The sequence below is a fragment of the Hydra vulgaris genome, chromosome 03 (assembly GCF_038396675.1).
Source record: "Hydra vulgaris chromosome 03, alternate assembly HydraT2T_AEP".
Classification (NCBI taxonomy): domain Eukaryota; kingdom Metazoa; phylum Cnidaria; class Hydrozoa; order Anthoathecata; family Hydridae; genus Hydra; species Hydra vulgaris.
Window position 1 is genome coordinate 31,707,989 of NC_088922.1, and position 27,187 is coordinate 31,735,175.

At 29.4% G+C, this 27,187-nt stretch overlaps 2 protein-coding genes across 3 annotated transcripts in view; one reads left to right on the forward strand and one right to left on the reverse strand.

Moving 5' to 3' along the window:
• Positions 1-2,855, reverse strand: part of LOC136078086 (solute carrier family 28 member 3-like) — a 93,470-nt gene extending 90,615 nt beyond the window's left edge. Inside the window, exon 1 of the mRNA XM_065792922.1 lies at positions 2,802-2,855. Within this exon, the coding sequence (XP_065648994.1) occupies positions 2,802-2,840 (39 nt within the window). The 5' untranslated portion in view covers positions 2,841-2,855. The remainder of the gene's footprint in view (positions 1-2,801) is intronic.
• Positions 2,856-4,039: 1,184 nt separating this feature from the next.
• On the forward strand, positions 4,040-7,670 carry LOC136078087 (large ribosomal subunit protein uL24-like). 2 transcript variants are annotated; one of them, XM_065792924.1, is made up of 3 exons: positions 4,040-4,425; positions 5,033-5,167; positions 7,608-7,670. In XM_065792924.1, the coding sequence occupies exons 1-2, from the start codon at positions 4,117-4,119 to the stop codon at positions 5,156-5,158; spliced, it is 435 nt and encodes a 144-aa protein (XP_065648996.1). In that variant the 5' UTR covers positions 4,040-4,116; the 3' UTR covers positions 5,159-5,167; positions 7,608-7,670. The 2 variants fall into 2 exon arrangements, with proteins under 2 accessions (XP_065648996.1, XP_065648997.1); XM_065792925.1 differs by having other exon boundaries at positions 4,046-4,425; positions 5,033-5,160.
• Positions 7,671-27,187: the final 19,517 nt, after the last annotated feature.

Genomic DNA, 27,187 nt, shown 5'->3' on the forward strand with positions numbered 1-27,187 from the left:
AAAATTAACAATTAAATACCACTCCACCTATTTTTGGCATTTCGTACCGGTTATTTATGTCATTGAATAAGTTTACTTCTTTCTTCTTCATTATGACTTTATCGATGTAACAACATATACTTTCAAATGAATTAGAATAAACTTCTTTTCTTAAATCCCACATTCTTTTAACTTAATCGCTTTTGTTTCTTTTTATCGTTTCCTTTTCTCCTTTTTTTATTGCAGTTGGTGTTCAGCTTTATTTTGATAATTTATATGGCAATCAGCAAACACCTTTTCAAGATGTAATTGAGAGCTCGAAATTGTTATTAAGAAATGTAAGATGTAATTAAGAAAACGTGAATTGTAATTGAGAAACGTAAGATGTAGTTTAGAACATGCGTTTTTATTTTATCTTTGATGTTTTCGTTTATACAAGTTTTTGCTTTTCACTTTTATGTTATTTTTTTTCACGAAAGCAAAATAAGTAAATCTTTGCGAATACACCAGTTGAAGATAACATTAATGAAAAACTCGAGCATGTGTGTATTGTGAACGTGTATGTATTGTGAACGTGTGTGTATTGCTACTATGTTTTGAATTGATTTGATCTTTTTCGATTGAAGTTTATCCCTCAGTGACTTTGAAAGAGCAACAAATTTCATCTGTTTTTCAGGTAATAAGAACTCGTTATATTATAGATTATGCTCCTTTCAAAGTTTTAATATAAAGATGAAATTGAAGAAACTTAACATGGATTGAAAGTTATTATCAACTGACATTGGTGGCCATTAAAACAAAAATGGTAAGACATTTTAATATAAGCGTCAGCACGACAACAGTCGTCTCGATTACCTCGAAGACAGGTTTTTTTCATTAAAAAAAGTGCGCAAGGAGCCTGTTACAATAAACGGTAAACAAGCAAAAAAGAACATAGTCATTTAGGAATATCAAAGAATATATCATAGATGATGGTTGGATAAAACAAATTATAATCTTTTTTGTAAAAAAACGCAAGGACGCGCAAAACAATGAAGAAGATCAAAAATGAAAATACCTGCTTCAAAAAGGTTTAAACATACATTTGATTGCAGCTATATAAACAACAAATGTTTTCATAACAAAAACTCGCAGAAGATCATTTAATACAGATTCTTGCAATGTGTTAGCAACGGGTTTCACCCCATCCCTAAATTATTTAAAGGGTTTGGTCGTCATAACAAATCACGCTCCTTGTCACGCTCATTTGGAAAATGTGTTTGAAAATTCATCAGATCAGTTGTTACGTTTTTGATCCCACAGTCCAATGTTAAATCCGGTGTAAACAATCTGGTCCATAATTAAAAGTGTAGTTTAAAATTCAAATCGCATTCACCTGTATTAGGTGCTGGGATTGTGTAACAAAAATTGCAACATTTAAAAAGAAAAACAATAATGGGAGATGATTGTGCACGTGCTGTACAACATACAAAAAAATGACTGGAGCAAGAAGAAGACAATTTAGTCTTATCGCAGAGCCGCCTAAAATAAAAATTTCAATAATAAAAATACAAAAACAACGTAACTTCGTTCAATTGAAGACATATACTACCATATATTACAATGTAATATGTCAAAAAGTATAAAAATAAATACAAATATAAAAGACTTTTAATATTATTTTTCTTAACTTGTTTTATTTTTTAAAAAGTTGAATAAAAGATAAATAAACAAAAAATTGAATAAAACAGTCGAGATTACTCCAATAAAAAGCTTTAGAAGAAATATAATTTATTGTCATTTATCAAAAGTTTTTGCTTAAGTCCATTTATTAACTGTGCAAAAAAGTTTTTTAGCTTATTATTCTAAAGCGTGTTCTATAGTTTATTTGCAACTGTAAACTCAGTAGCAGAATAGTAGATTTTAGGTTGAATGTAATTGTTTGCTGAAAAACGTGTTGGGTATAGATGATTTATTTTTTCAAAAATTGAGTTTAATATGATGGGTGTAATTTTTTCCTATCAACTTTGAACATAAGAATAAGAATATAATAAAGGTTAAGTAGAAATACGTTTAGAGTATCAAATTTAATAAATAGCAATTTATTGAGTGAGAAACTGATATAACAAATTAATACCTAAAAATTTCACATTATCTCTTCTAAAAAACGTAAAAATTTTTCCTTAAAAGCTAAGCAGTTATATGGAATTTTTCTAATACCTTATGAGTATCAAAAATATGTCAAAATATTTAACATATAAACATATATGTAACTTTAACATATTAACAAGTATGTATATACATATGTATGTGTATACATATGTTGTACTTATGTTATGCTTCATAACATGACTAACAACATTAAAAAGTATAATAAGTCATAAATAAAATAGTTATGAGTATCTTATAAAATTAATTAAAAAAAGGGTTCTCGATGACAACACTTCACACAATTTTCTGCGAGTTCTTTCTCCTTAACTACATAAATAAAAATTTATTTATTTAGTCTTATCTTGTTAACTCAAATTATAAATTGTAATTCTATTTTAATATATTTCATTACTATGTACATCGCATATATCTTAACATTACTTTAGTTATATTTGGTATTAAAACTATATAGTGTTAAAACTTGTAAAAACTATGTAGTTGTAAAAATATGTGAAAAAAAATTGATAAAATTTTAATTTATCTACACATTTTATTTGCTTAAATTTAATTTTAAACAAAGATAATATTATTGTGTATTAATCTATTTATTTAAATAGATTTTTAACCTTAATAGTGTTAAAAAGTCTTAACAAAAGATATATACCTTAAAAAATCTTAATAAAGATATATACTTTATTACGATGTTTCTTTGTTCCAGTTCTTGAAGCCATTTTTTATTTTATGGACTGAAAGTATGCAAATTTTATACCATTGTCATTATTTATGATAATTTAAGAAATTATAAGATATAATAAAATTGCAATCCTATTATAATTACAAAGACTTTACCACAATAGATGATGATTGATAATAATTTAGTTCTTTAGAAACAAGATTACTTCCAAGCAACTTTAAAAGATAGGCTCTCTTGTCAAACTATTTATTCGACGATATTCTTCAGGTCTGTAAAAATAAAATAAAAATTATCTTTTTAATAGCAAGACTACTAGCCCAAACTAAAACCTTCAGCCAGTGTATTTATACTCATTGTGCCTATTCCTATTTAAGTCAGTCAATGTATAAGTAGCAAGTATGCTGACGTAAAAACAAGATAGTCAATCACTTTAAAAACATGTTTTCAAAATGGCGCATATTTATAAAATTGTTCTATTTTAAAAATTTATTTTTTCGAATTTAAAGTTCCGGAGAATTTTCCTGACTTTGGACTGGTCTTGACTACTATTATTTAAAATCTTTTATTATTTGAATTTAAAACACTGTCTAAATTTTCAATGTGAGATTATGAGTGTTTTGAAGGTTCCCTTAAATCTAATGATGAACTTTTGTTAGTTTAGGACAATCCAAAAAATTCAAAAACTACAAATTTATCAACCAAATTAAATATATTTGTCAATTGGAAACGTTGAAATGATTGGTGTTTATTGTAAATGTCTCTGAAAAACTTTCTTTGTCAAACTATGCAAATAGCATGTCAAGAGATTCTGGAATATCATTCGAATTTGGTTTTTCCACTTACAAACTTGGTTGAATTTTGTGAATTTTTTTTTACAATTAGTTTAAAAGAAATCCTTACTGAAATGAAAATGAAATTTTAAGAAACATCATTTGTTATTATATATTAGATTTTTTCCAAATTTCACCCAAAACTACACCACTTATGGGGTAGTTTTAGACAATGAGTAGCTTCGTTTCTAATTAAAAAAAAAGCAATGATAATTTATTTGAGTTAGGTTGACTTTGCCTATTTTTAATTGTTAATGGCTAAATTCTTTTAACAGTACGAAAGTAGTGAGTCTATTTAAAAAAGTTTTCTAATGTAAATAAATTTTAATGTTTCAAGATCATGTCCTTTTTACACAGGCCGTTATTAATGTTGTGCGATTTGTATAGTTTCCAGCCTCTTCGTGGCCGCTTATTTTGTGATATTTAGACACCATGTTCTTTTTAAACTTCGTGTTTTAGACAGAGCGGCCTATTTACACTAAAATGAAGAAAAATAGTATGGTATCTTCTTCAAGGCGCAAATGTCGAAAAGCTCACTTCTCTGCTCCAAGCAGCGTGCGAAGAAAGTTAATGAGTGCTCCTCTGTCTAAAGAACTTAGAACTAAATACTCTGTACGTTCTTTGCCTGTTAGAAAAGACGACGAAGTTATTGTTACACGTGGACCCTTTAAAAGTACTCAACCAGGAAAAGTTATCAGTGCCTACCGAAAAAAATGGGTTTTGCATATTGAAAGAGTTCAAAGAGAAAAAGCTAATGGAGCAACTGTTAGTGTTGGAATTCATCCAAGCAAGGTTCTTACAATTAAATTTTAGATTGTCTTGTATGAAAATTAAAAAGAACAATAGGTTGTGATATGCGTTTCATAATTAATAAATTTGTTACTGTTCATAGCGATCGTAGTAAAACAAAACAAAAAATTACTAAGTTTTCATTACAGCCAATAAGTGAGTGACATAAAAATTGTGAGTGTAAGTGACATAAAAATTGGTGCAAAAAATCTTGTTTTGAGGCAGTTAGCTTTTTTTTATTTAATCATTTTTGTAAACTAAAATTATTATTATTGTAACCTAAATGTTATTGTTATCCAAAAATTTTATTTATTAGTAAAATGACTTAAAGTTACCTATTTCAATTTTCTATTTTAATTACATTTTTAGAATTGCATTTAATTATATTTTCTCATAGCAAATGATCAAAAATTAATATATTAGTTTTTTTAATCATTTTCAATTTAAAAAATTCACAAGGCATGTAGTTTAAGCATGCTTTTTGAGCATTGAATATCTTATAATGAAGTTTTTCTGAAAATTCCTAAATCATCAGAAAATTACTATTATTTGCTAGTTTTTAATCGTTGTTAATCTTAATTGTTATTATTTAAAAGATGTATTCTCGTAGGTTGAACTTGTGAAACTAAAGTTAGATCCTGATCGCAAGAAAATTTTAAATAGAAAAAGCAAAAAAAATCTACAAGAAAAAGGCAAGCATAAAGAAGAAGATGTTGCTATGGCTGCTGCGGAGTAATAGTAAGAGGTAAAATTTAGTATTATTAAACACACTAGTATTAAATTTAAGGGTTTCTAATGTCACTTTATTCTGCAACTTTCTCGTTTCTTGAAACAAGAAAGTTATTTACAAAATTGTGTATATAAGTTATTCATTATTTTTTATAATATACTTTATTTATTTAATATTTTCTATACATTACAGGCAATATGCTTATGGACAACATGTATTTCTGAACACACACACAGTGTTATTTAGTCTGTAAAAATTAATCATGTCGAACCAGTATTATCGAAAATCACAGCTAACCCTGGCTCTATGGTTCAGCAAGTTACTTACCGGTAACTCTGGTTAATTTTTTTTATACTTAATAATTAAGTACTAAAAAAATTAACAAGAGTTACTGGTAAAATCTATTTTAAGTTTTATTTTGCCTAAGAAGACACGATAATAAAATAAAAATATGCGTGATGCAGTTGATGAAGTTCCATGTTCTTCAAAAACTTATATAAAGTTTTTGTTAACCTATTAAATAAATCTAACAGACTGAAAGAATCTGAGCTAACTTTGTAAAGAATTATGTGCAAAGGAAAAATATAAGAATGAAATTTTAAATAGAATAATTAAATGAAATAATTGAAATGCTTTAAACTAAACGTGGTGTTTAACTCCTTAATAGTTACAAGTTTAAAACTTCTTTGCATAAAACTTTTGGAAAATAACTTAAGTTGTTAAATAAATATATATTTCTAGCAAAGACTAATTTTTGATTTTTTCTCTTTTTTTTTTTTTTTTTTTTTTTAATTAAAATGAATTTAAATATTTGGAGCAAACATCTTAAATGAAATCTATGCAAGTGTTATTGTTAATGTAAGAATTCTTATTACATTCTATCAATAATAGTAGTCTTTTTTTAAGCTACTTTTTTAATGACACAATGTTACCATAAGTTACACTCAAATTACCACAGTTACCGGTAACTAAAAGGAACTGTTTCGGAAGTTACTGAAATCGTTGAACCCTACCTGGCTCTAACCATAAGAATTAATTTAATAAAAACCATAACCCTGATCACTGTAAAAGTTAAAATTAAAAAGAGTAGGAATAAAAGCTTCCAAGCTTTTAGTCTAGGAGGAATAAAAACTTCCTATATGTGCTTTAATCATACATATTATAGATCTAAGCGTATATGTTTGCTGTTTATTTAGATGCTGGCATACAATATCCTTCTATTTTTATTAAATTTTAATATTTATATGGTGTAATATTTGCCGAACAAGAAGATGGTTACATGATGATCATCTTGATCATAATAATGTTTATATATGCATATATATATATATATACACACACACACAAAATATAGTATGAATTTTGAATAAAAATAGGATGTATAAATGTATATACTGTAGGATGTATAAATGTTTATGTTGCCCCAGTTACAAACCCTGGGCCCTGGCTTTATTTTATCAAACCTGCTTACTAGCTGTGAAAATGATGACTTAAATGTCAGTCTGAAATAAGTTAAATCTTGGTGCAAATATAACTCTGACTTAACTACAAGCAAAAACAATTTTAAGTCTAACATAACTACTCCTGAAGCAGTTGCAATTATCCTTAAACCAATCTTTTCATATCAGGATCTTGTGACGAAAAGCTGCTGAAAAAATGTTTGCATGATCAATTCAATGTAATACTAAAAATATCAATTAATCTCTTAATGGTATAATATGGACCAAATGTTAAAAAAGAGTTCTTACAGGAAAAGATTCATTAAAAATGGCTGCAGCATCTGCTGTTATTTACTTCAATTAAGGTTCTCAGTTACCACTTTCTATATATTTAAAGATTGGTATTGTAGCAGGAAAGAATACTTTAAAAGAACTGCAGAATATTGATGTTAAGTGTATAGAGATGATGATGTTAAATAAAGAGAGGTGAACAAAAAGTCAGCAGAGCTAGCCAATAAATGAAGAAGAAAGCTATTTTTTGAAATTTAAGTTTTTTACATAAGTGATGAAAGTATTTATATGTGACATTAAAGAGTATACATATTTAGTTTCAATACTAAAAGAACTATTAAAACTAAAAATATATACTTTCAAATGTTATATAAAATGCCAATAGTTGATTGGCTAATATGTGATTGATATAACGTCATAATTATGTGTTTTGTTTTTAAGGCAAAGAGAAGTTACAGCAAGCTTTAAATCTTAACTGGGCAACTTAAATAAGTTTTAAGTAGTTATTTAATTTAAGAGCTGTAGCTGGAAATTAAAGTGTAAAATAATGTGTTTAACTATTTTGCAAACCCTAATTGCAATTTTTGTAATAAAAAAAAACCATGCTGTTCTTGCTTGCAAGTTTTTAAATATAAATTTCTAAGTAGAAATTTATTTTTGAATAAGAAATCTTTAATGAAAAGAAAAGGTTTTTCAAATAAACGGTTATTTTTTTTTATTTTTAGATACGAAAGACAACGGACTGAACGATCTTTTTATGAAATCTGAAGGAGAAAAATCTATATGAATTTAGTATTTATTGATATTTTAAGTCTAAAAGTGGAGCAATATTTTTGCATAGCTTACGGATTTCATTTCCGTAGATAGTCGAGCGCATAAAATAGTTGACTCGTTAATATTATGAAATTAGTTATGAAGGAGTATTAACTCTTCTTTTTTGCTTTTGTCACAAATTTTCGTTAGAGCTTTACAATTGAGCTTTTATATTTTTTATAATTTATATCAAATGATTTTGATCAAGTGCAATATCCAAATCAGTCATTGGTAATAGCGTAGCGAACGAAAGGGGCACACCAACCGATTTTCGAAAATCCGTTTTCTTTAACCATTTTTACTTAAATTTGTCATCTACAATATAACACAAGATCAACGTGTCAGTGGGGCTCTTTCTAACTAAAAATCCCTTGTTATTTACACGTGATAAAATTAAAGAACACGCTTTGTAACGAGTAAAACGTTCGTCCAAAAGAGGCACAGCAATACCACTGAGGGGGAGGGGTGTAAACTCTTCTACCCGTGGTAGGAAAAAGTGTAATTTCGCGCGCTTACTTAAAACTTGATTTTGGTTGATGTGCCCCTTTCGTTTGCAACGCCTCAATAAATAATATTTATAGCTGCCGTCCCAATCCCCTTCCTTAAGTTTCTTCATCACCTTGCAAGCTCTAAGTACTAAAGATTGTAATGTTTTACCTATTGTAAATAATGATAACAATGCTGTTCGCTCTTATGGTGGCGACTGCGCTTGCATAACCCTCAGGATTCTATTTAAGATAGATTTTGTATCTAAGAGCAAAATGATCTATAATTTTTTGCTTCTACCATTACAATTAAATACAATTACTACACTACTGGTAAAAGGTGTAGAATGTCAGGTTTTAATTAAGCCAACAGAACTCGATTTTTTTAAATTAAATTATAAAAGCGTAAAATAATTTGACTAAAGAATATAAGTAAAAAAATAACACATCTAACCTCTCAAAACAGTCTAAACTCCGAAGACGTTGTTAATAGTCTATATAAGAAATAAACTTATTTTTTTTTAAATGATTCTATCTCTTCTAAAATTAAGTTTGCAGAACCTTTGAAATATTGAAACTTTGAATCAGAAATATTGCCTTAAGACATCAAAAACAGTGCTAAAAAGATGCGTGCGCAGAATAAATCTAATTTTCTTAAATTCGCTTTTTAAAATATCAATCTTTTTAAGGTGCTGCACCTAACGAGGTATCAAATTAAAAACTATAAAAAAAACTTAAGTTATTTCTTTTTATCATTTTTTTATAATACAAACCAACAAAAAATGCAATGAACGAAAAATATAAAAAAAAGATTCGGGTAAACTTTAATTTAAAAAGGCGAATAGAGGACGCTAGGTTGTATTCTAGATAAAATCAGTTATAAGAATGAAGTTTTCAATGTTATCTTCATCAGAATCAAACTGAAGGCTTTTTTTGGGTCCTATTTCATAAAAGGGTTTGATCATATTCGGTTTTAAGCCTGTTATACCTAGGCATGATTCTTTACTACATGGTAGATTTCAAAACATCGCAACACGAGCATTCTCGAAGTTTATTTGCTGCGCAAACATTCTTTCCACATGCACACTCTTCCTCACATTTACAGAATTCCTCAATTTGTCGTTGTAGCTTGGATTTCCTTTCTTTATTTGCTTTCTCCTTTTTGGCTTTGTCTTCTTTGATTAAAGAAATCGTTTCCAATATTTTTTCCCCCTCCATTAAGCCGTGAACCTGGGTAACTCTATCATTTTCTTTTTTCAATTTAGGTGTTACTTTGGTTACATGCAACAAATTAGGTATTTCTTCCAGTAATATTGATTTATCAGATATTGTTTGATAAGCTTCCATGACACTTTCGTATTTACACGGTGTGTCCCAAAAATAACCGAACTTTTTGGATATAAAATAAAACACACATTATATCATCATTGAAAGTTATTATTTATTCAAATTAGGTTCCATCAGACCCAATACAACGTTTGTCACGATCAATCAGCGCATGCATAGATTTTTTTATGTCATTTATAGGAATATTCTTCAGCATCTCGGTTACAGCTGCTTGAATGGCTAGGATATCCTCATAAAATGCTCCTTTCATCTTGGTTTTCAGTTTTGGAAATAGAAAATAGTCACATGTTGATAGATCAGGCGAATATGGAGGGTGGTTGATGAGAGAAACCCGTTTTTTCATCAAATATTCGTTCACTTTTTTGGTCTTGTGAGGCGGTGCATTGTCGTGCAACAAAAACAGTTGTTTTCCTGCTGCATATTCAGGTCTAACACGACAAATTCTTTTCCACAAACAATCTAAAACGCCTAAATAGTATTCTCCATTACCAGTTCGACCTTCTGGAACAAATTCCTTGTGGGAATTACCGTTCGAATCATAAAAAGTAATCAACATTGTCTTGATTCGAGACTTCTGGAAACGCAATTTTTTTGGTTTTGGCTCGTCTTTGGACATCCATTCAACAGATTGACGCTTAGTTTCAGGGTCATATTTAAAGCACCATGACTCATCACCAGTTATGATCGAATCAAGAAAGTCTAGATCGTTTTCAACAGTTTCAACAATGTCTTTGCAATGCTCCACACGAGCGATTTTTTGGTCTTCATTTAATTCATGCGGAACAAAACGCGCACATACCTTTCTTTTACCCAAATCTTGAGTTAAAATTCTCTAAATAGTGTTTTTACTTGTATTTAATTCCTCAGCCAACATTCTCGTAGTAAAATTTGCATCGATACCAATGATTTCACGGACTTTTTCCACCAATTCAGCACGATTACCAGCTTCTGGGCAACCTGACCTCAGATTGTCATTTAAATCCTCACGACCATTTTTAAATCGTGTAAACCACGTATAAACTTTAGTACGACTCATACAATCATCACCATAAACTTTTTTCATCAATTTGTATGTCTCAAAGAATTATTTTTCAAGTTTAACACAAAATTTTATATTCGCTCTTTTTTCCATTTTCGTTTTGTAACATTAGGACGCTTTTTTCTTTTATTGAAATGACTGTAACTTTTACTTTTGTTATCCGATTTACATGAATGTAGGTGCGTTTGAAAGAGGACGAATGTATCTTTTTCATGCTGCAAATTATCAATGGATGGCGCTGCATGTTATATGATTTACAGTATCGGACAAAACGTGTGCAACCAAATAATGCTAATTTAGTTTTCTTTATATAAAAGTGCAGCTTTTTTCCAATTTAGAGAAATAACTATGTAACTGTTTAGAGACAAAGTTCTTCAAGTTTTATTCATCACAAAGTTCATTATTTGTACACGAAAATTAATAAATTAATCAAAAGTATTCAAAAAAGTTGATTTCCTTCTGGACAAAACAAGTGCAACTCGACAAAATGTTGACCAAGCTGTATTTTTCTATCAATATTTCGTGGCCAGTCCTTTGTTGTCGATCACAGCCTTGCATCTTTGAGGCATAGATTTGATCAGGTGATCAATGAAACTTTGTGGAATCGCTGCCCAGGCCTTCTGGATTTGTTCAAACAGTTGATCCTTATTACAAACACCTTCACGATTAAGTCTGCGGTTGACGATCTCCCACAGGTTTTCGATAGGGTTGAGATCCGGAGATTGAGGCGGCCAATCCATCACCGATAGGTGGTTGTCTTGAAACCACTGCTTGACTACTTTTGCAGTGTGTTTCGGATCGTTGTCTTGCTGAAAAATCCATTTTATTAGCATATTCCATTCAGCATGAGATAACATAACATCTTTCAGGATATTTTTATACATGAAACGATCCATTATTCCATCGTTTCAATGTATTGGACCTAGACCGTAAGCAGAAAAACACCCCCAAACCATTACATTGCCTCCACCATGCTTCACGGTCTTATTGCAGTAACGTAAATCGAGACGTTTTCCGGCCGGTCGACGTACACGGCAAATGCCATCGCTCCCAATGATGTTGATCTTCGATTCATCACTGAACAGGACAGTTCGCCGTTTCTGCACATTCCAGTCAATATGAGATGTAGCAAACAGGAGTCTTTTCTTCTGGTTTTTTAGTGAAATCAGCGGTTTCTTCGCAGGGCGTCGAGAAAACAATCCGGCATTAACAGCACGAAGAAAACAACCCGGCATTAATTGCTTTTGTATCTCGACTGATGATATCCAGGGATCCTTCTTGACGGATCTGACGATCATAGAATCCTCTCTAGAAGTGGTGGAACGCGGTCTTCCACCTTTGTTATCTGCTGCCAACTTCCCGTAGAACGATATTTGGAACATAGTCTTGATACAGTCCATTTTTTCACGCGATATTTATCACAAATACTTTTTTGTGACATTCCATATACGTAATCGCCATTAATTTTCTTTCTTAGTTCCAATCCAAGACTGTCGGGAGCCATTTTTGCACTTGAAGTCATAAAAATAATAAAAATAAATAATCACGCTTCTCAAGGCTTACCGTGTTACATTTACCTTGTGATGATACAATAATGCTCTGTGGAACACAACGTCTTTGTTGGATGTGGACTGTATTGATGTAATGAAACACTTGCTGTATTTCACTTCTTGTATTGATGTTCTTCGATAAAACACTTTGATAAAACTCACTTCGATAAACTGTCTTGATAATACTGACTGATTGACTTCCATATACTGACTGAATTACATGTCAATTTACATGTCTCTTATATAGTAAAATGAACCTGTGTGAACCTGTTCTGAAAGTTTCTTGATGCTTCCTTTCGATGCTTCTGGAAGCTTCTTGATGCGTCTGGATGCTTCTGGATATTTCTGGATGCTACTGAATGCTTCCAGATGCTTCTTCTGGAAACTTCTAGAAGCTTCTGCATGCTTCTGGAAACTTCTTGAAACTTCTGGATACTTCCTTTAATTATTAAAAAACTTGATACGGACCTTAATTATTAAAAAACTTGACACCAGACTTGAGAAAATGAAACAAACCAAAAAAGTTGCACTTGTTTTGTCCGCTGCAAAATGGCACTTGTCAACGAAATTCTACCTGTGTGCTGTCACCTGTCAGCTGATTGCTCATGTCATGACTCCAGACTCCTGAACTGTTTTCTGTGGTAGTATAGTTCGTTTCGTTTTTAAGACATGTAAAATTAGGAACACTTTTTAGCAATGTTCGATGTTGGTTGCAAATGTTTTGTCCAATACTGTAAATATGAAGTTCGGTTATTTTTGGGACACACCGTGTATGTTTCCAATATCTTGTTTTCCACAGCAAACATCTATTGGAGATGAAACTGCTACCGCTGTTGATATATGATCTTTTTTGGTATTTTCATGAATACACAGCTCAGCTCGTACAAAGCAAACAAAGCAAACACACTAAAGTGTGTTTTGAATGAGGCTTCGTGACGAAACTATAAGCAGAATATTCATTTCATAACGTAGAGATGAAATTAAATGCAAATAATTTTTTTTATTAACTTATATTTTCCTAGCGTTCTGAGGTCTCTTAACCTAGCATTGTGTGGTGGAATGTAAAAAGTATAAAAGATAAGTGGACCAAACATTAAAAAATATATTCAGCATGGAAAATAAATAATTATGCAGAATTTCATGATTCTCTAAGCAATATTGGCAACAATACTACCTACTATTTAACCTGACATTCTGAAGTCCCTAATGAAAAAACAATGTTCTAAATATTTATCTAAAGACATGAAAACTATTTCATAACTCAATAAAAAAAAACGTTCTAGTAGAACGTTTTTTTTAATTGAGTTATGAAGTGAAGAGAGGCAGGTATCAACGATTTCCGTCATACGGAAATATAATTAACAATTCGCCGTTCTCACTAAATGTATATTTCGAAATGTGTTGTGGTAAATGTTTCGAAATGATACTTAAGTTGAGTAAAACGTTTTTTTGCTATTAATTTAAAATGTATCAAGCAACCGATTTTTTACTGCCAAAGAATGTATATCGTAAATATCTGGCAAAGAGTTGAACATTTTTTTTTTAAACATCTTCGCTTCCAACAAGGCTGCAAGCAACCACTAATTAAAGTTGGAAGTTACTGGAAGAGAAAAGATAAAGATTGTAGAGCAAGATAACGATTGACAGACGACTTAAAGGATTACAAATTATATGAATCAGTAAAGCAAGCTGAAGGAAACGAATTCCAAAGAACTGATGTTCGAGGAAAAAAACTAGACAAATAAGAGTTTTTGGAGCACTTTGAAACAGTCACAGAAAATGGATGACACTTAATTAAATGACGAGTAACACAAGAATGAACTTTAGTTGATGGCACAAGAGACGCTAGCTCTTTAGAGCAGTGCCCATTATAGTATTTGTAGAAAAGAGAAAGAGAAGCAACATTACGACAATGCGATAATGGTTGGAGGTTGGCTGCAAGAGCAGGTCCAACTATGTTTACAATGCGTTTTTGCACCTTGTCTAAAAGAGAAAGGGCATCATTAGAAGATCCACCCCAGATATGGCAACAGTATTACATACATGGCCGGATTTGAGATTAATAGAGATAGAGAATAGAATCGGAAGTAAGAAAGTGTTGAGCTCGATAAAGAGATGCAACCTTAGCAGATGCTAATTTTGCAACTGATTTGATATATGGTTTCCAAGAAAGATCGAAAGTAAGAGTTAATCCTAGAAGATGAAGAGTAGATAACTCATCGAGCACATTACCGTTCATAATTATAGGAAGATCTAAACTATTGCGATAACGATTGGCTGAAAAAAATTGAGTTTTATCTGTATTGAAGTTTACCAGTCAGAAACATGACATAGGTCGAGTACAGAAGGTAAATGATTTGGGTTGTCTGGAAAGCAAGTCGGAAAGTTGACTATTTGAGTTAGGTATTGAGAAAGGCAAAAGTTGTAGGTTTTAATGGCCGCAGAATCACTGACACTAGAGCTAAGCCATTCAGAGTGGTGTGCATTAAAGTCACCGACAACAACTATATTAGCTGATAGCTAAACATCGACGCAGAAGAAAATATTGCTCTCAAGGTAACGGAATGGACTAGGAATATTTCGACTCTACCTCCGATATCACACAAAATTTAAGGATACCAACTTTTTAAAGAGTTCTATGTCAAAGGAGTTTGTATTAAAGCTGATGTTCAAGGTGGAAATAAATCTTTATATTTAGTTAAGTGTCACCATTTATGAATAAAAACTAATACAATGTAAATGTGCACCTTTGCAAAAATTTTAAAAAGGTAATTTATGCTAAGTAGTCGAAGAGAATTACGAGTTAACCCGGACAAAAATAGTATAAAACTAAAATTTTGCATTGAGGAAGAAGACAGTCAATGAATCAATTTGGACAGACAAAAAATGAATCAATTTGGACAGAACTAAAATATCATAAAATATATATTGTTAGATAACATGTTTTATTCTGATTCATATTTATATCAGAACAATGACTCCAAAACGATTATTTTCAAAGTTATCTACGTTTGAAAAGTGTAAAAGCGTTAAAAGTTTCAAATAAAAACTTCATTAGGGTTTTTATTTTCAAAAGACAATTTTTTTACTTCGAAAAACTTTATCATTTCTTTTATTTTCATGACAAATGAAATTTTCATTTCAATGAAATGTTTTCGTATGAATGGAATAATTTTGGTTTGCTTCGAGATTTATAGTTTTACTACGAAAAAGGTTTGCTTCAGATTTAAACGTTAAATTTACAAGTTTTAACTTGTAATGTTTAAAAACGTTACATGTAGTAAGAGTCTTTACATTTTTAAAAGAAAAAAGTTCTGCTCGTGTATTGTGCAAGCTTGGCTTTGAGAAAGAAAGCTACGTTATGGAATATGGAATAATTTCATAACATTCGATTAAGCGAAGAACGGAGTATGAATGAACCATGCAGGTTAAAATATGTTTAAAATATATCTTACAATGATGTTTTTTTGCACAGTTTGTTAAAACTTCAGTTATCACATAACAAATAATATTCATTAATGACATTTAGCTGAATCCTTTCTAATTATTTATTTATACAATCAAGCATATATTTGGTTGTATAATTGAAAAAATAAAACTGTTTGTTATTAAAAAAGGTTTGGGATAAGAAAACATACCAGATAAGTTATTTTTACACATTTTTAATTATCTTAATGACCAGTTGCGACAGAACGTGCATAATAGTACAACAGTACTAGTCCATCATAGCTGTAGAGAAAAGTTTATCAAGAAAGAGATAACGATCCTCATTTAAAGAGGTATTTGATTAGAAATCAAAATGTTTTCTTTGTATTAAAAAAGTAGACCACAAACATCCACCTTTAAAGTCATTAAAGTTGAGACCATACCATTGATTAACAAAAGGATTCAACTTTCTTTGAATCGAAAGGATGAAATAGGAAATGTTGTATATTCTCATTTGATATCATGCTATGATCTTGAAGCGGATGAAGCCATCTATCATATTTTGTGTATGAATCAATTCAAACTTAAAACCAAAAGCGATAACCAACGTGGACGCCCAGTAGATCTCACTATGTTTGAAAATTTTTAAGAACTCTGTTTCTTGTTAGAGGAAGGAACTGACTGAAAATTTATACCCTTTCGGATGTACACATTAAGATGAAAGAATTCAGTAATAACTATACGTATTACTTAACGAAATCCTTAAAAAGAAAATTACTTGAATTTTAGGTGATCATATTTTTTTGGAGAACTCTCTGGTCAATCTAATATAGTTTGTTTCAGAGATATGGTTTCTTTTATTATATCGAAATTTCAAAAAAAGTAAGATCACATTGATATTACGATCACAAAATGTAAGATCACAAATGATGTTTTGCTGCCGCTGCAAGTATAATTAAGAGTGAAATCAGAAAAATGAATGTATATAAACTTGTATAACTGGAGGCTATGGGCGATATTAAATATATGGTTATGGGCGATATTGAATATAGACTCAAATGGGTTCCAAAGAGTTTACAGCTGTTTCTAAGCCATTTATTTTCTTTAAAGCTTCGACAAATTAGTTTAGGAAAATGGATTGCTCAAGATTTGCGACCAAGATCTATGACCAATTCTATTTGGAATTAGCGTAGATAATAATAAATCTTTTGAAACAAATTGGCTTGTGGATCACCTATACAAATTTGGATTTTCATTATCCTCCGATAAAGTGAAGCTGTTCAAGTTATCTGCTGCAGTTAATAAAGTGAATACCGCGCAATAACAATAGCCGAGTTTCCTACATTAGGTGGCTGACAATATAGATTACAACATTTGCACATTGACCGCAAAAGGAACATTTCACAAAACGAGTTTAAAATCAATGTGTTTTTCTTCTAAATACATAATGAAAGCATAACGCGTTTGAAACACAAGTCTATTACAAATTTATCTATGTGTCTTTAAAATATAACTCTATCAAATTTTTTCTATTATTGACCTAAATTCTTCATATATTCTACATATATTGTACACTGTCGTTCATTATTGAAGCCAATAAATATATAACTACTACCTGCGTTTCGTTTGATTACCCTTTATGGTTATAAAAGATTAGAATCTCAATATAGCATATCAACTCGGAGGATTTCACACAATGATGAGCTTTCTCGGAAGCATAGGAAAACTAATGGCAGGAACTGGTCTGGAAGAGGTTTTTGAGCAGAAGTTACGGTAAAACATATGCTTAAAAGAAAAGCTGTTGCAAGAGCCTTAAGAGGTCACATGTTGGTCCAGAGTGTATTGACGAGTCATATTATAGATATTTTAGTCGACGAATCAAAACTAGATATATCCGGATTTTAATGCGCTTATAAAATGGCAATGTAAAATGGTATGAACAAAGAAAAGTTAATAAGACTTGGTAATACATGCATTCAAAAATATTTTATATTAACCTATGCAGAAAAGAAGTTATATGAATCACGTACTGCAATACTTTGGATCTTGTACATATACTCTACTGGTATCAAAAAGGAATTTTTGGTTGCAGAGATAACTTTTAAGTGGCATTTGCATTTTCAAACAATTTCAAAAATGCTAAACTTGATTGCCGCATCAGGACATTCAAACTATGCCAAGTGTTCTAGGTTATACTTGCAAGAAAAGCAATATCTTTCAGAAACTAATTACTGTTTACACCAACAATTTTTAGATGATTGTCACGCAGTGCGCTATTCTGCAAGGTATCAGGCTGACTTGTATTTTGATCTTGTAATTAAGCAGACCCTGGTGCGTTCTTTAATATGCTATGGTGGTTTAACTAGGAATAGAGGACTTGAAGAAAATGTTTGCAACCTATGGACAATAAGCATCTGTTATTCTGCAAGTGTTCATGAAGCAATACATAAATTATCTGGATTTAACATTGGAGTTATGAAAAACAATAAAGAAATGGGTATTAAAAGATTAGTGTGTATTAGTGAGTTGTTTTATGACTGGTTTGCTGTAATCTATATTCATTAACTACGGATGTTGTGTCAGTCAATGATGAAGATCTTGTCAACTGTGACGAGACTTGTCTTGACTGTCTTAAGTTCAATGAAGCAAAATTTAAAAAAAATAATACATTTTTTTCTTTGGATGCTTTGACCTATAGCGTTAAACTAGACAAACAAACTGATTGTTGTGTCGATTCAACGCTACTTTTTAATAAGCTTACAGCAATATCAGAAAGAGAGGATGACGTTGAACTATACTTTGATTATTACTATTTTTTTATTTTATTTATTTTGTCATTAAAAAGGAATATAATGCCGTTTTATGTAAATAGAACCTACATAACCGGGGCTAAAAGTAGACAATATTTGCCTTATCACTACGCCCCGACGTGCTTTCATCAGTAAGCGTTTACAATCATTAAAATGTAAACACAAAATTACTTTGTACCATATAAAAAATAAATATAAATTTTACAAGTTTGTTAAGATCAGTTACTAATCTATAATCAAAAGAAAATCGTAAAAAATGATAAAAAAATAAATGAATAATAATTACATCTAAAAACTAAAAATAAGTTAATAGGATAACTTAAGGAAAATTTAAATTAATGACCAGTTAATAAGATAGTTGTTAAAAAAGAAAAAAAAAATTAATAATTAAAAAAAAAAATTAAAAAAAAAAAAAAAGAATCTTAAAAAGAATTTAATTCATTAACATCGTTAAGAAGTTTTTGTTTCAGTTTTTGTTTGAATAGAGAAAGTGAAGAACAATTTATCAGCTTTTTATTTAATAAAGTGTTCCATAATTTAAGACCTCTGATGGCAATAGAAAACTTAGTAACCAAATAGTGTATTTTAAGTTGCTTGTAATTGTAATTTGAAAATCTTGTAGGGTAGGGGAGACCGGGGCTAGTTGGCCGCAGGGGTAAGTTGACGAACTACGTTTATCTTTAGAGCCTTTCGTCAGACAAAAATTACTCAGAAACTTTCTTATTGACCATTTCATCATTCACTGTAATACTGTCAGGATTCGCGCATGCGCATGGGAGAGATTGAGATTTATGCGTTTTTTGGACAAAAACGTAACTTTTAGAACATCGCTTCCTTTTTACTTTACAAAGAAAATATTTAATCGTATGAAAAAAAAATTGTAAAAGTTCCAGTCACAATTGGTTTACTATATCCAGTCAGACTTTTTTTTCAAAGCTGCCGTTTTTCAGGATCTATAGACTGTTTATTAAAAAAAAAGCTTTCGGGGTTAGTTGACAAATTTTTTACGGGGTAAGTTGGCTCATAGCATTTACTATGGAAAAAAATATTTATTTTTATAAAATTAATTTTTTAAAATTTTTAACAATATTGAAAATATTTATTCTTACAAAAAAATTAAAAAAAATTTTTTTTAGTTTTTTTTTCCACAGATAAAAGGTGGGCAACTGTTTCGCTTTTATACGGACTAATATTTGGTACCAGCTAAAAGTAATATTAAATTTTGGGATAAAATTGTTGCAAAAATTAATTAAAAAAAAATTTCTATTAATTTTGCACTTAATAGTGCATTAATAATCATTTTTATAGTTTGCGCCAACTTACCCCGTGGGGGGGTTAGTTGGCGCAAAATTTTTTTTTTTTGAGGGTCTGGGAAGGCCCCAAGAATTTTTTTTTGTAAATGAATGCAAATTTTATAAGATACCCTAATCCATACTCTTTAGGACTACACTTTAATATTTTTAAAAAAATTTAGTGTTAGGGCTACAGAGCTCATACAGTAAAAACCGAGCCAACTAGCCCCGGTCTCCCCTACTCGTGATTAATTTTATTCAAAAATGTATTAAATATTATAGGAGATACTTTATTATGAAGTTTGTACATAAATATAAGAATTTGATAAAAGTTTAATTAAAAAACATTAAGTATGTGATGATTTTTAAATAGTTCTTTAGAATGTGTGAAACGACCTGCACCTGAAATAATTCTGACAGCGTGTTTTTGTCTATTAAGCAATTTTTTAACTTTGTTTACATTAGAGATACACCATACAATATTTACATACTTTATGTAACAATGTATGAGGGAGAAATATAAGATTTTTAAGCAGTTTTAGTTTAATAATTGCTTAGCTTTGTATAGAATGCCAATATTTTTTGAAATTTGATTTTCTAACATTCTTATGTGTTCTCTCCATATCAAGTTTTCATCAAGTATCATTCCTAAATGATGACTTTAATGATGACTCTCTAATTATTTTAGAGTTGCCAATATAAAGATCAAAAGGTTTTAATGGAATATTTTCTTTATCGTGAATTCTATGAAAAAAAGTACACTTAGTTTTATTTAAATTTAAGGACAATATGTTTGTCTTAAACTATTCCGCTAGATTTAAAAACTCCTTGTTTACTATTTTAAGTAAAAGGTTGACATCTCCATTAGAATAAAATAAATTGGTGTCATCTGCAAATAAAACTGAATTTAAAATGTTCGAAAACTTATGAAAATTGTTTGCATAAATAAGAAATAAAAGTGGACCCAGAATTGAGCCTTGGGGAACACCGCAAGTTATTGTCAAGTAAGCAGTTTTTCCTTCTTCGTGTGCTATGTATTGTTTTCTATTGCTTAGATATTAGAGCCATTCTAATTATGTACTTTTAATTCCACAACTCTCAAGTTTTTTTTATAAGAATGCTATAGTCTACTGTATCAAAGGCTTTGCTAAGATCTTGAAATGCTTTAAATATATCGTGAACAATATTAATAATGGCATGGTCAGTTGAACACCCTGACTAAAATCTAAACTGTTTATTATTTAGAATATTATTTATATTTAGAAAAGTTATAATTCTGTTTTACATAACTCGCTCTAAGATTTTTGAGAAACAAGGAAGAATTGAAATTGGTCTGTAATTTTCAGGATTAGAAATGTCTCTTGATTTGAAAATAGGTATGACCCTCGCAATTTTAAGTTTCTCCGGTAAATACCTTGTTTTAATGATAGATTAAAAATATGTAAAAGAGGGATTGTTAAGTATTTTATCTATTTTTTAATCAAATTACTACTAATATTATCATACCCCACACTTTTGCTAAGTTTTAAAAGATATACTGTATCTAAGAGTTCTTTTTCAGTAATTTCATAATTATCCATCTTAGACGACTTATTAGGAGTAAAATATGGCTCAAAGTTTACTTCAGTAGTTTCTATTTTCGACGCTAAAGTGGAACCTACACTAACAAAATGTTTTAAGGGTTTCAGCAATTAAAGATTTATTTGTAATAGTTTTATTTTCAATGTTTTAATTTATAAGGGTTTCAGCAATTAAAGATTTATTTGTAACAGTTTTATTTTCAATGTTTTAATTTATAGAAAGACTATTTCCGTTAGTTTGTTTCGTGCCAATTACTTCCTTAATTATGTTCCATGTATTTTTTGGGTCATTTTTATGTTTTATTAAATGCTCGGTATTATAATATTTCTTTGACTTTTTAATAACTCTCAAAAACGTGTTTACAATTTTTGTAATAAGTTTCATTATTGAAAGCTTTTTTTTGAGAAACTTATTATATAGTCGTTGCTTTTTTTTGACGACTTTATAATTACAGGCGTTATCCATGGATTTAATGTTTTTTTTTTCACACATTTTTTTAAAAACAGGAAAAGACGTATTGTAAAGTTGTTGTAATTTATCAATAAACTTATCGTATGCCTTATCTGTGTGTTCAATATCAAAGAGGTTATCCCAATTTAAATCTGATAAAAGAGTGTTAAAATTTGCATGGATTTTTCATTTATATTGCGCGTATTTTTTTTTAACTTTTTGTGCATGGAAGTTATCACAGGGAAGTGATCTGAAATGTCGCATTTAAATATTCCTGTTTTGATTTTTGATTTGAATTCATTGGTGACTATTTGATCTGTAATTGTTGCGCTTTCTCTAGTTATTCTTGTGGGTTTAATAATTATTTGAATATAGCCTATCTGATATAAGACGTTAAAGAAATAATTTATATTTGTATTTAAATGACTCATGCTCAGGTCAAGGCTAAAATCACCTACAAAATTATTCTCAATACCTATAAAATAAATGCTTTTATTTTTGCTTAATTTATTTTTAATTATGTCTTTATAATGACTTTCGAATTGTTTTATTGAGCCGGAAGGTGGTCTGTAAAAAACGTGGATGATAATGTTTTTTGTTGTTTTATTTATTATTTCCACACATAGTGATTCACAATTATTAGTGGTTGAGCAGAAATCTTTTTTTAGCTTGTATAATAAAGAATTACTTATAAATACGCACAAACCCCCATTTTTCTTCCCAGATCCTCTAAATTGATGAATGACTTTATCATTTGGTAGCTGAAAATTTGGTGGCCTATGACTGGACCTAATTTTGAAATTCCTAAAATCATCGAATATGACAATTTTGGTTTTCAACCTACAACTTTTTATTTTTTATTTTTACGACTAATTAAAACATGAACTACTTATTTTCAACCTACTGAAATTTCAACCTACTGAAATTTCAACCTACTGAAATTTCAACCTACTGAAATTTCAACCTACTGAAATTTCAACCTACTGAAATTTCAACCTACTGAAATTTCAACCTACTGGGTTTTCAACCTACTGTATTTTCGACCTACTTTTTTTTCGATCGACTTTATAACTACGTCTTTTCCGGTATGTATTTTATTTTAATTAAAACTCAATCTAATCAGCCGTTGATATATATATATATATATATATATATATATATATATATATATATATATATATATATATATATATATATATATATATATATATATATATATATATATATATATATATATATATATATATATATATATGAGTGATATATATTGCTAATATATGCATACAAAAACAAAAAAACACAAGTTTGTTTTTGTATGCATTTAGGTTAAATAAAAATGGCAGTTAATAGTAGAAATAATACAAGGAGGTCAGTAACTTCCATAGGCTGATATGACATAGGCTTCTTGTTGATGGAATTCTGAAAACAAAAACTTGTGTATTCTTGATTTCTTGTTAATGGTTTTTGAAAAAAAAAAACCTTAAAAACGTAAGGAAAAAACGGTAAAAACACTAACTAGTAGGTTGAAATGAAAATATCTGAAAATCGGTTGAAAATCAAACAATCGCAAATCGGTTGAAAATAAAAGTCTCTAAAATAGGTTGAGAAAAAAATCGCTCAAAATTGAAAACGTCATAAATCGGTCGAATTAAAAAAAGCCAATAATCGGTTGAAATCAATTTTTGCCTCAGTAGGACATCTAAAAATTATTTCCACTTTACAGTAGATGTTTTATTTTGTAGATCAAGTTTGTAGGTGCAGGTTTTTGTAGGTTGAGCTATGCGACACGGAAAATTTGTATTTGTCTTGATATATTCATCAGTACACCATGTCTCGCTGAGACTAATAATTTTAAAATTAAAATTAGCCTCACATAAAAATTGTTTAAATAATTCAAAACTCCTAATATTTAAATGCAAAATTGAAATGAATTTGCATCTAGTCCTTGCATTATGTTTTCAGTTTTAGGGTCATAATATTAAGTATTAATATTTTGAAATTATTACTAAATTATTACTAAAAAAATTAATATCCGGGTCAGAATGCTTATCTAGAAATATCTTATTTTTATTTTGTAATGAATTAAATTCTGAGTTAAGTGTAACATTATCTTCATTCATAAGTAGGGTATTTTTTAGAAACTGCTAAATTACTATTTTTCTGAAAAAATAGAAATAATAATGATAAGAAAAAAAAAAAAAAATTTTAACTATAAATGATAAAGTAATTAAGCACTCGCTTTATTTTTCCTAAATTCTCTAACTATAAGTTTATCATATTTTATAGAAGAATATTTATCAATTTTTCTATGTAACTTCATTTCTTCTAAGAGTGTTTTTCTTATGGCCATTGTTTCAAAAGAGAAGTCTTCGCTGATGTATATTCCTGATCCTTTAAGTCGATTAGATGAATGTAGTACTTTTATTTTGTCTTTGTAATGTAGAATTTTAACAACAATTGTTCTAGTTTTATTTTCTTTTTTTTTTCCTACTCTGTGAGCCCTCTCGATATCAACGTTCTTAATATTTAATTCGTTTTCAAATAAAGTTAATAACTTTTTTTTCAGTTTCATCTCAGGTTTTTTGATAGTTTTTGGGAAGCCCGTCGATGCGAAGATTATTCCTTTGAGTCTTTTTCAACAACAGAAGAAATAGACTTCTAGCTGTCATAATTTATCATTTTCCTCTTCACCAATACTGTTTTTGTTTTTAATTTTCTTTTCTAATTTGCATACCTTTTTTACTTGGATGTCTTGAGTAACTGTTAGGCTTTCTTCGATACCTTTATTTATCTTTTCTCAGATTCTTACTCTCTCGGTAATTTCTTTAAGTTTAGTGTTTACCTTTTCGTTTTCCTTTTTTAAAGAGTCACACATTTGTTTTGATTTATGAATTTCATTACATAGCTCATTTATTTTATCGTTAGTTATTTTTAGGTTTCCACTTATAAGCTTAAAGCTATCTTTCTGCTGTTTTGAAAATTTTTCATGAAAAGTATGGCGAACGACATTTGTTGATATTTGTGTTTCATCTGAATTCCCCGTTTCGTTAGATTTCTTTCGAACATTAATATTTTTTATCCGTTTTTTTTTATTTATAAAAAAAAATAAAAATTAAAAAAAAATAATTATTTCCTCTGAATAAAACACGTCTGCTTGCCGCAAAAAAAAATTTGTTTTTTTTACTCGTTTCCCACAAGGTTCCTTACTCTACAGAGTTCTTTGGAACAAAGGTATGAGGTTTATAGAAATTGTTGAGACTATATAAAAAAGTAATGCCACTACTTATATTTGATGGTTATATATGATGGCTTTAATTAAATATAATAATAACATCAAAGTAAAAAATGACTTAGATTGAGAAAATGACTTATTTTTATCATTTCTTAGATATTTGAAATAAAATCAAATGGTTTGTGGAGGAATTATTGAGCCAGAAAAGTTGCGAGAGAAATTGTAGAAGAGAGAAAACGTAGTTGTAATGCTGGAGCAGGAGGATGTTGTAAGCACATGGCAGCAACCTTGCATCAACTTGTGGATTTCAAGGAATTAAATATAAAACGTGTTCCAGTTGACAAGGTTTGTACCGACTTATTACAACAATGACATGTCCCTGATGAGTCTATAAAAAATTCTGAAGCTATACTTTTTTCAAACCTTATATTTGAAAAAGTAGATGCTTCAAAGAATCTTAATATGTCTCGTAAGTAACCACTGGTCACTGATCAGCGAAATTTTTGTTCTGCACTAATATTTGCTTATAAAGCAAGTAGTGAAAAAATTAAAAAGTTGCATCCAGGACTTCTTAATATAAACCAAGGAATAAGTATGGCAGTATTAGAAGGAAATAAGTTTGAACCTGAGGATTTTTATAGCATTTCAATTAACTCGAGACTCGTACATCTTCAGTATCAAGAGGTATAATTAAAAACCTTAAAAAATTTTGATGGACATAAATGACGTTAATTATATATTTATAACTGACCATCTTTTTACTTTCGGTAGAAGATGTTATAACTATGGAAAATAAAACTTTTGGGTCAGTCTGATAATGTATCAATGTATGGTTTATCGAACGAAGCAAAAGTTTAACTGCATCTAACTTTGGTAATGTCATGAGAAGAAAACAAATGCTGCGTCACTAATTAAAAATTATATGTTGGAGACAGTTTGAAATCTGCATGTAAATGGGGTATTGACAATGAAGTTGTAGCCATAATAAAATATGAAGATTGTTTTCAGTGTCAAATTACTGTGGTTTATTTTTTAATTCTAAATGGTCTTGGCTTGCTTGTAGTCCTGGTGGGTTAGTTTTTGAAGATAGAGCCTTCAAACTGGTTGAGGTAAAATGCCTTTCTAATAAAAAGAATACATCTATTTCTTAAATATTTAAAACCATTATTTTTAAAAATAACTCCAAAACTAGTTATCTATTTTATTTACAAATATTATGTATCTAATTTAGCATCATCGACTATAAGTGTGTGAGTGTGTGTGTCTGTGGAGTTGGAGGAGGGGGGGGGGGATTGTTATGTTATTTGAAGTAACAGTATTTCATATAATTATGTAGCATTATATTTGTAATCTTGCCTGCTAATCTGATAAAGCTATTTTTTTCATATCTCTGTTTTTGGAAATAATAACAATAAACTTTATTATTATAAACATAATAAGAAAGTTGCTTTTGTTTTGGGGAATTTCGGCACACAATAAATAATTCTTCGGTTGCTTTTTTTAAATATTACTTGACGATTAGACCAGTAAAATAAATGAAAATACATATTTATTATTTTTGCTGAACCAACTACGATTTCCATTCTTTAATTAAATCAATTTTATACAAGTTTCAATTTTTATAAAGTCTAATCAATGTTTTGCTGGGGCATACATTTACCATTTAAACGTCTATTTAATGTCTTAGTGCTTTATTCTTTATATATAAAACTTTGTTTTTCAAAATTTACTAAAGCCAATCTTAATGCAGTTAAACAAATGGTTGTATCAGCATCGTCTGTCCAGTCAATATATTTCTACAGTATTCCCACCATTTCATAACTAGTGCGGTAGAAGCTTGATTAACTTGCTTTAGTTCTTCTTTTTTTTATTATGTCTTTCTTTAGAAAATTCAATATCAATATATATATAGGGGGTTCCAAAAACACTATATATTTTTTTTAACCAGTTATTCGTAATTAATTTTTTAAAAAAACTCGTAATTCAGTTTTTGCTATTTTTGAAATTCTTCTATTTTGAACAATTTAAAGATATTGAAAACTTAAAAAGTAGAAATCTTTATCGCCTATTCTATGTATGCGTATAAAATTACGCAACTTAATGTTAAGATTTATGCTATTTAAGTTTTTATTGTGAAAATTTGAATTATAATGAAGTTGAGTTAATACAAAAATAAGTTTCATCTAGTGTAAAAATTTACTTTGGCTCTAATCCGTTAAAAAATGCTTTTCTTTTAATTTTGTAACCTAAACTAAGATACCAGTTGAAATAAAAAATGTA